The 10,751-nt window shown below is 49.5% G+C and overlaps 1 protein-coding gene across 1 annotated transcript; it reads left to right on the forward strand.

Annotated features, from left to right (window-relative positions):
- Positions 1-1,283: 1,283 nt before the first annotated feature.
- Positions 1,284-6,545, forward strand: LOC125509635 (ABC transporter G family member 1). The gene is made up of 8 exons (XM_048674651.2): positions 1,284-1,889; positions 2,120-2,199; positions 2,327-2,791; positions 4,520-4,606; positions 4,720-4,848; positions 4,951-5,145; positions 5,232-5,318; positions 5,674-6,545. Exons 1-8 carry the CDS (start codon positions 1,409-1,411, stop codon positions 6,349-6,351), a joined length of 2,202 nt encoding a protein of 733 aa, XP_048530608.1. The 5' UTR covers positions 1,284-1,408; the 3' UTR covers positions 6,352-6,545.
- Positions 6,546-10,751: the final 4,206 nt, after the last annotated feature.

Genomic DNA, 10,751 nt, shown 5'->3' on the forward strand with positions numbered 1-10,751 from the left:
TAGTTGGGGATTGGGGTAGGCTTAGGTATGTTTTGGGAAGAGGCAATGACAATGCCATGGCCATTTGCTAGCAGGATACTAGTTCCTGTGAAACGTTGTTGCGGTAGGAAGTAGTTTCTTGAATTATATCATTTTGTGAAAACCCGAGACTATTATAAAAGTTCACAAAAAGCACAAAGCAAACCCAAACATAATAAAAAATTATATCGATGTTGCTAGACAACCGAATGACAACTACTAATGCCAGAATGAGCTGGCGGCGTGCCAATGTCATCCCTCCCATGCCAGAGCTGGCCTGACTTTTTCAATAAGAGTCGGGAAGTCTCTGTTCATGTGCCCCTACAGACCAGCGCCCTACAGCCACAATTGTCGTTGTTGAACCCTTGAATCGATCAAATGCGGTTGACACCAGATCTCGCCACTGCACATGCATGACGAGAAATCCTAACCTCGTCGTCCAAAGGAGATGACAAGAATCTACAATGCAACTTCGCCAAATCTATCCCGAGGGATAGATTCGAAGAGGATCGAAGCTGAGAAGATGAAGCGCCACCACTGCAAAGGCTAAAAAGTCTAACCTAAACTACTAGCTAAAGCCGAGGTACCAGTGTTGCCCTCCGTGCCACCAGCCGGCAGAGTGGCAGGTAGAGGGTAGGGGAATTCACGTTTGGTCGGCGGAGATACATAGTAGTTTCTTGAAATTAATGTGGAGTTCAGTGGCATTGGCAAAGTCATCAAGAGTTTTCAGAGTTATCACGGTTTGTGGTGTTGCCCCAGCTAGGATTAGGGTGTCCTCGGCGAATCGTACCATGGGGCAGGAGGGTGAGGACGTCAGCAACTATGATGGAATTTGCTGTTGGTACGAAATTTCTTTAAATGGGCATTTCCAGTGCACCGTAACCCTAAGGAAGCAGAGTAATAATTTGCTCTGGAGAACCTCGTACCAAGCAATGAAAGCACACAAACGTAATCATTTTAGTACAGCAGAACCACTGCTTCGGCCGTAAAATTGCCTAATGGTGTCAGCCTCGTACTTGTCACGACAATATTAGTATTTGTCTGCAAAACATTGGACACCTTGTCATAGAAAAACGAAGTTGAATGCCACACGCACGTACTCTACGTATAGTATACACAGGCAGAAGGAACTAAGCACCCCGTTCCCCTCTTGACCCGCTCCTTTGTTCAAAATCTAAACCAAGTTGTGATTTGAATTAGGATTAAGTATAAATCCTGCACTCAACCACCTCATATCTTCCCTCTATTTAAGCAGTCTCGGGCTCTCAGCCCATACCACCATTCCGCAGAGTCATCACGAGCAAAAGAAGAAACCCATACCACCACCCGGCCAGCTGATTGCTAGCTTCCACGCACGTCTCCGACGATCGAGCCGGCTAAGCCTCCCTATATGGCGTCCGAGCAGCTTCTGCCCGCCGTGCCGAGGTGGAGGCCGAGCCCGCCGCGGGAGCAGAGCCGTCCCGGCCACGCCGCAGACGACGAGGGCCCGTCCGACACGGCCTCTGACGTCCTCGGCGGCTCCCTGCGCAGCACCGACGGCTTCCCTTTCGGCAGCGGGAGCTCGTTCCCGCCGCCGCCGTTCGCTCCGATGCCGGTGACCCTGCCGCGGTCGCGGACCTCCTCGTCGCTCGAGATCAGCGTGGAGAACGGCGCCGGCGCCGTGCCCGCCGTGCTTCGCGAGACGTCGTTGCGCCGAGTTGATCAGGGCGTCGTGCTTTCCTGGGAGGACTTGTGGGTGTCGGCGGCCGGCGGCAAGGCCGGCCGCGTCCCCATCCTGCGCGGCCTCAACGGCTATGCGCGCCCCGGCGAGGTCCTCGCCATCATGGGCCCCTCCGGCTGCGGCAAATCCACCCTTCTGGACGCTCTAGCAGGTTGGTACAGCCGTATACATGCTCGTGAATAATACTACTCCTATACAATATCGTATGCGGGCTGGCCTTCGCTAGTCAGACAGCCAGCCTTCCTGATAAACTACTCGAAAGATTTTGTTCGCCAGCTAGCGTCGTAGCGACTCGTACAATTAGTATCTAGATATTATAATTTTTGCGGTGAGAAGATTAAAGAATTAATTACGACGAGCTTCCGTGGTACAAAATTACAGGAAGGCTAGGCTCTGGTGTCAGCCAGAAGGGAGACATCTTGATCAATGGCCGGAGGCAGAAGCTATCCTACGGAACATCGGTAAGCCTAGTGCATGCACGGATGAGCTATTTCAATTCGGAGAATCTCATTTTCATTCGGGTTGATCGTGAACGAACGCACTCTATCAATTATTTTAGTTAATCAACGCATCCTTTGCGTGTTGCAGGCGTACGTGACGCAGGACGACGTGCTGATGACGACGTTGACGGTGCGGGAGGCCGTGCGCTACTCGGCGTCGCTGCAGCTGCCGAGCGGCATGTCGGCGGCGGCGAAGCGGGACCGGGCGGAAGAGACGCTGCGGGAGATGGGGCTGGAGGGCGCGGCGGACACGCGCATCGGCGGGTGGATGCACAAGGGGATCAGCGGCGGCCAGCGGCGCCGGGTCAGCATCTGCATGGAGATCCTCACCCGGCCGGCGCTGCTGTTCCTGGACGAGCCCACCAGCGGCCTCGACAGCGCCGCCTCCTTCCACGTCGTCAGCCGGATCGCCAGGCTCGCCCGCCGGGAGGGCATGACCGTCGTCGCCGCCGTGCACCAGCCCAGCACTGAGGTCTACGGCCTCTTCCACGGGCTCTGCCTCCTCGCCTACGGCAAGACCGTCTTCTTCGGTCCCGCCGCCGAGACCAACCAGGTACGTCTGTACATACTGTTGTATGCGTGCGTACGTATGTACGTATGAATACGTGCACAGTGCTGTTGATTGTTGCATGTTGCTGTTGCTATCGTATGTACGTGTTTGGACTTTGGACATGATCGCGACCCTAGTAGGCGTATTCACAGTTTCACACTGGACGGTGGTAATACAAATTATTTGATCTTTAGGCTTGGATCTGTTGGTGAGATCATATGATCAATCTATAAAACATATACTGATTTTTTAGCACATACCTATGGGTGTATATCTGCAAGTCCAAAATATTTCAGCCAAAATTTTGATCTAAATCTAGAGAAATAAATAAAAAATCTTCTGTAAGTAATATCACCTTTGGTTGGGTAATTGGGTACACCATTCATAGCTTATTTAACTTAGTTATCCACCCACAACAGAATTGCACTAAAATATTTCAGAAAAATACATTATTAACTTTCAAAGAGATCACAATTGCCAAAGAAGTACCGTACCACGGCAGTAATTATGCGCTCCCTTCAGTAACAAAAATAAGATATTTTAAATATTTCAATTTTTTTTCAACCGGGAATCCCTTTCCATTAATTACTCAACAGAAAGATAACAAAGTTCAATTTGAATATTTTAATATAAACTATATATGAAATGAAATGAGTAAACAAATATAATGAAAAATGTATGTATACATCTAATTTAAAGAAAAAAGATTATAACATCACTTCAGTTAGCAAGCATGACAACTTTGGTGGTTTAGTTTTTTTTTTATACAAAAACTTGCCGTGTGTCACTGGAATTTTCCATCCTTGCGTGACTGAAATTGTCATCGAAAAACGTTAGGACAAGAGTGTCATGAACCTGACGTGTGGCACTTATCATTAGATTTTTTTAATAACGGAGGGAGTATTAGAAAATGACTAGAGTTCGCCCGGAGAACAAGAGGAACAGTTTTAACTTGCAGAAGCAACATCACGTACGTACTGTGGAAAGATAGATCACGATATTAATCACTGTATATATGCACAGTTGGAACTGTGCTCGAGTCACTGGTAGGGACTAGGAGCACTGCACACGATCGATCCAAACCGCCGGGGAACATATATATGGACTGCGCCACGCACTGGGAACATTCGTTTTGGCAGGGAAGCTTACTCCCAAAAAGAATAAAAAATCACACACGTTTGGCTGGCCACATGCATTGATCGATCAGTGCCGCCTAACTCAACTGCGGCATCGCGTTCATAGCACAGTGGCGAAGATGTGCTTGCATTCAGGACTGTTTTTTGAGTGGTGACAGCTGAGGCTGAAAGCTCGGTTTAGCTGTAGACGACTGTGGAGAGATCGTCTAGTACTCGTATTATAGGTAATCCACTGTGCCAAGCAAGTCTCCTGATACAACAAATTAATCGGTGTATTTTTTAGGAAGTATTAGGTGATAGTAATTTCATGGGGTGATTAAATTGACCACACGGTTTGACAAACACGCGTGTTTTCCTAGCTGACGGTGTGCCGGTCACGGAGGAGAAAAATGTGCCTCGGTCGGTCGGTCCGTAGGTACGGTAGATGGATAACTGAAGAAAATGATACTGCTAATCCTTTGACAAAACATGCCATGTGTTCCTATCTTCCTCACTTGCTGGACCTGGATTACTATAGTCAAAGTGCACAAGAAACTCTTGAAGCCACTGAGTTTTTTGTTACCTAATAATTTGTTTGTTTGTTTGTTTGTTTCAGTTCTTCGCTTTGAGCGGGTTTCCTTGCCCGTCACTGATGAACCCTTCCGACCACTTCCTGAGGACCATCAACAAGGACTTCGACAATGTGAGCACATCGCCACCGTTCAATCAACAAGGACCTTAATTATCTACTCTATATCTGAAATCTTCTTGGTGAATAGTATTCCTAACCATGCGCTTCATCAATTGATTCCTCAGGACATCGAGGAAGGCCTCGGCGGGAAGAAGACGACCACCGCCGAGAACATCGACGCGCTGGTGGTCTCCTACAAATCCTCCGTGTACATGGACAAGGTGACTCGGCAGATCGCTGACATACGCGGCACTGTGAGTAGCCCGGCCGGACTCCACGTACATTTTGAAACTTTCAGTTGGAGTGCTGAATTTTGCTAATTATAAGCGTGTATGTGGTTTGTCGTGTGGTTTCAGGTAGGGGAGGTGGTGAAGATGGAAGGGCAGCAGCCGAGCTTCCTGATGCAGTCCTTGGTGCTAACCAAGAGGTCCTTCATCAACATGTACAGGGACCTCGGCTACTACTGGCTCCGCTTCGCTATCTACATCGCCCTCTGCCTCTGCTGCGGCACCATCTTCTATGACATCGGCCATAGCTATGGATCCATACAGGTGCGTAGCCAGAAGCCTCTCGTTGTAGTTGCCACGCCACTGATCACTGTTGTGTTAACTCGTGTGATTGAAAACTTTGCATGCAGGCTCGTGGCTCCATGCTCATGTTCGTAGGCGCCTTCCTCACCTTCATGGCCATCGGAGGCTTCCCGTCTTTCGTCGAGGACATGAAGGTGAAGTTTCTGATCGAGTTCCATCTCATCTCACGTCTCACGATCATGGTTTTCACTTTCAGTGAGATTTCGATGAAATCCGCTGAATTTGATTAACTTTAGCAGACACTGAAATATTTACGTTTTGCCAAAATATTTAGGCAATTTCAGTAGTAAACAGAAATTCAAATATTTTTCAAAAAATTCAAAATCTTAATTGAAATCAAGTGGAGATTTCGGCCCTTTGACCGAAATGAAAACATAATTCACTGAAATTCACTGATTTTCGGTTGGTGCTGAAATTTTTCTAAAATGAAATTGAAAAACGATACTCACGATACGTTGATCTGATGTGCTTTATGTATGCACAACGCAGATATTTGGAAGGGAGAGGCTGAACGGGCACTACGGCGTCTCGTCGTTCGTGATCGCCAACACAGTCTCGGCGACGCCGTATCTACTCCTGATTTCCCTGGTGCCGGGTGCGATGGCCTACTACCTGGTCGGCCTGCAGAGGAGTTTCGACCACTTCGCCTACTTCGCGCTGGTGCTCTTCATGACAATGATGCTCGTGGAGGGCCTGATGATGATTGTGGCCAGCGCCGTGCCTGACTTCCTCATGGGCATCATCACCGGCGCTGGCATCCAGGGCGTCATGATGCTCAACGGCGGCTTCTTCCGCCTGCCCCACGACCTTCCCAAGCCGGTGTGGAGGTACCCCATGTACTACGTCGCCTTCCACAAGTATGCCAACCAGGGGTTCTACAAGAACGAGTTCCTCGGCCTCACCTTCCCAAACAACCAGGTTGGCGGCGCTGCCACCATCACTGGCGACGAGATCCTCAGGGAGTACTGGCAGGTGGAGATGGGGTACAACAAGTGGGTCGACCTCGCGGTCCTGTTCGGGATGGTCATATTGTACAGGGTGCTCTTCTTGGCCATCATGAAGCTTACCGAGAAGGTGAAGCCCATGGTGAACGGGCTTAGGTTCAGGAGCACCCAGCCGTCGGTGCACATCGCCGACCAGGGTTCCGAAGCAAATGGAGCAATGTGAGGCCGGAGAGATCAGCACAATTATTTTCTTAGTAGAAGATTGTTGCTTATGAGTACTGTAGCGTTGCAGTGTTGTGCAGTGTATGTAAAGTCCGCAAAAAAAAGAAGTGCACAAATCTTGTCAAATTCGCATTGACAAAGGGCATTTTTACAAAATGTAATTAGTTCATAGGCCGGCTGTAAGCGGTTTGTCGATATACACGAGTATTACTATTTTTGAAATAAGGGATCACCCCGTAATTTTGATTTTTGAAAATTGATAACACAACCATGCATCAAGTTCCTATTAAGGCATCAGTCTTAGTGTGACATGATAAGTTTACGAGCACCCTCTAACAACAAGAGACGTCTACCGAGCAAAATATAAACCTTATCACAGACCACCACGACTAGCACCAAAGCTTTTTAAAGTAAAGTTGAATACAAGCTACACCATTATCTAAAACGACAACAACATATCTCCACGATCTTTTTTTTTTTGAAGAACCAGCCAAGGCTGATATTTCATTGAATTAAGCAGAGAGCAGTGGAAAAATGACAAGGGCGAGGATCCAAAGATCAAGGATAAATTGAAGATGAATGAAGAAAAACGGAGTGCCAAAGGCACATGCCGTTAGCCTATCCTCATGGCGGGTCCCCGAAGGGGTTCTGAAGAAACTTGACGCCACACTGCTGCCATAGACTGAGATTGTGCCGGATTGTGAGCAGCACGTCCATCACACTTGCCTCCTTTGCCCTGAAAATGCAGTGATTGCGTTCTTGCCATATTTCCCATAGGGCCAGCATCGTCAGGGATTTAATTCCTTTCCTGGTACCCGGCCGCGCAGCCGTGATCATTGACGCCATCTTCTCCAGCGAGCTGGTGCTGTGGATCCAAGTTGTCTGCTCGAAAACATGGCAATGTTGCCAGGTCGACAGTTCGGCCCAGACGGTCCTCGTGAAGTTGCATTGCCAGAACAGGTGCTCGGAGCTCTCAAGGTTCCGCGGGCATAGTTGACAGAAGTAATTGTTGGGCCATCCTCTGCGCTGCAGGCGATCATTGCACCAACGACGATCCTGGTGGAGAAGCCATGCGAAAATCTTCAGCTTTGCCGAAGCCCATGTGTCCCAGACCACATTGCAAAAGTGTGCGGTCGTTGATCCCAGGAAATGCATGCAGTATGCCGAGCGAGAGTTGTACTGTCCGAAGGCTTCAAACTTCCAAAGGATCTGATCTTGAGTGGATTCTTGGAGGGTCAGTTGCTGAATCAGTCTATGCAGGCTAAGCACATCTCGGATCAGAGAGCTGGTGTCTCAATGCGCTAGGTCTGAAATCCAACGATCATCTGCAAGAGCTTGGGCCACTGTTTTGTTCTTTCTGCGTGAGTGTTTGAACAGGTTGGGGAAGTAGACCTTCAGCGGTGTCGATCCCAGCCATTAACAATGCCAAAAACTTTCCGTGTGCCCATTGCCGATGATCACCTTCGTGACCACACTGACTGAATAGGGCGCGATCAGAAGCATTGCAAGGCGGTTCCGTCCCCACGCACGGACAGGTCTTCCAAGCGTGCCACAGCCACCGCAGCCGGAGGGTGCGGCTGAACTTAGCCAGGTCCTGAATGTCGATCCCGCTGTGCTCGATCAGGGAACAGACCCGGCCCCAGCTGATATTCCAACTGCCCCGGAGAGCTCCAGATCTCTTCCCCAAAGGAAACGGCGTCTACTCTTGTCGATCTCCTTAAGCAGCTTCTTGGGGACAGGGAGCGCGGTGAGAGCAAACGTGGGCAGGGCAGTGAGCACACATCGGACGAGGACCTGCCGTCTGGCAATGGATAGCATTCTTCCCTTCCAACTAGCTAGCCTAGCCCAAATGCGATCAAGGATGAACTGGAGGTGGACTAGGCGAAGCCGGCAACGGTCAGAGGGAGTCCCAAGTATCTGATCAGGAACAACACGATCAGTCCCGCAAAGGACTGTAACACAACATTTAGGTTGATGTCGTCACAACAAATCGGTGTCGCCATGGACTTGAAGTTGTTTATCCTCATGCTAGTAGCATCGCCGAATTTTTCTAGAATGCACATCAAGTGGTCGATCTCTTCCTTGTCTGGATTCGCAAAAATGATGGCGTTGTGCACATACAGGCTAACCCTAAGCTTGATCTCTCTGCCAGGCACCGGGGTGATATCTAGAGCCTCTTCCGCAGCTTTTAGCAGACGGTGGATGGGGTTGATCGCAATGATGAAGAGGAGCGGTGACGGGTCGCCCTGTCTCAGCCCCCTCCGGTGCAGAATGTATCCACGAGGACTACGAGCCTTTAATAGGCCGAAAGTAATATCAGGCTGAACTATTACATGGGCCTTTAAGAGGTTATAGTGAAAATGGCCCCCAATGGGGCCGAAATCACCGTGCCTGTTAACAGACCAGATTAAATATGGGCCGTAATTTGGCCCAAAATATGTCAGGCAGTTAACAGGCCGGATCTGATATGGGCCGTCATTTGGCCAAAAACATGGCAGACTGTTAACGAGCCGGATCTTGTTGGGGAACGTAGCAGAAATTCAAAATTTTCTACGCATCACCAAGATCAATCTATGGAGTAATCTAGCAACAAGCGGAAGGAGAGTGCATCTACATACCCTTATAGATCGCTATGCGGAAGCGTTCAAGAGAACGTGGTTGATGGACTCGTACTCATCGTGATTCAAATCACCGGAGATCCTAGTGCCGAACGGACGGCACCTCCGCGGTCAACACACGTACAGCCCGGTGACGTCTCCCATGCCTTGATCCAGCAAGGAGAGAGGGAGAGGTTGAGGAAGACTCCATCCAGCAGCAGCACAACGGCGTGGTGGTGATGGAGGAGCGTGGCAATCCTGCAGGGCTTCGCCAAGCACCGCGAGTTATGAGGAGAAAGAGAGGGAGGGCTGCACCAACAGGCAGAGATCAGATCGCGTGTATTGGGCAGCCCCTAGGCCTCATATATATAGGGGAAGGGGAGGAGGGTGCGCCCCCTCTAGGGTTCCCACCCCTAGAGGGGCGGCAGCCCCAAACCCATCTATGGGTGGCGGCCACAAGGGGGGAGGAGAGGGAGGCGCAGGGAGTATGGGCCTTAGGGCCCATCTGCCCTTAGGGTTTGCCCCCCTCTCCCCTTCTAGGCGCATGGGCCTTAGTGGGAAGCGCCCTAGCCCACCTAGGGGCTGGTGCCTTCTCACATTTGGCCCATGTATGCCTCTGGGGCCCATGGCCCCCCCGGTGGACCCCTGGACCCCTCCGGTGGTCCCGGTACATTACCGATAAACCCCGAAACCTTTCCGGTGACCAAAACAGGACTTCCCATATATAAATCTTTACCTCCGGACCATTCCGGAACTCCTCGTGACGTCCGGGATCTCATCCGGGACTCCGAACAACATTCGGTAACCACATACAAACTTCCTTTATAACCCTAGCGTCATCGAACCTTAAGTGTGTAGACCCTACGGGTTCGGGAGACATGCAGACATGACCGAGATGACTCTCCGGTCAATAACCAACAACGGGATCTGGATACCCATGTTGGCTCCCACATGTTCCACGATGATCTCATCGGATGAACCACGATGTCAAGGACTTAATCAATCCCGTATACAATTCCCTTTGTCTATCGGTACGACACTTGCCCGAGATTCGATCGTCGGTATCCCGATACCATGTTCAATCTCGTTACCGGCAAGTCTCTTTACTCGTTCCATAACACATCATCCTGTGATCAACTCCTTGATCACATTGTGCACATTATGATGATGTCCTACCGAGTGGGCCCAGAGACACCTCTCCGTCACACGGAGTGACAAATCCCAGTCTTGATTCGTGCCAACCCAACAGACACTTTCGGAGATACCCGTAGTGTACCTTTATAGCCACCTAGTTACGTTGTGACGTTTGGCACACCCAAAGCACTCCTACGGTATCCGGGAGTTGCACAATCTCATGGTCTAAGGAAATGATACTTGACATTAGAAAAGCTTTAGCATACGAACTACACGATCTAGTGCTATGCTTAGGATTGGGTCTTGTCCATCACATCATTCTCCTAATGATGTGATCCCGTTATCAACGATATCCGATGTCCATGGTCAGGAAACCGTAACCATCTATTGATCAACGAGCTAGTCAACTAGAGGCTTACTAGGGACATGGTGTTGTCTATGTATCCACACATGTATCTGAGTTTCCTATCAATACAATTCCAGCATGGATAATAAACGATTATCATGAACAAGGAAATATAATAATAACTTATTTATTATTGCCTCTAGGGCATATTTCCAACAGTCTCCCACTTGCACTAGAGTCAATAATCTAGTTCACATCGCCATGTGATTAACACTCACAGGTCACATCGCCATGTGACCAACATCCAAAGAGTTTACTAGAGTC

Source organism: Triticum urartu, chromosome 5A (genome assembly GCF_056163025.1).
Source record: "Triticum urartu cultivar PI428250 chromosome 5A, HENAU_Tu73, whole genome shotgun sequence".
Classification (NCBI taxonomy): domain Eukaryota; kingdom Viridiplantae; phylum Streptophyta; class Magnoliopsida; order Poales; family Poaceae; genus Triticum; species Triticum urartu.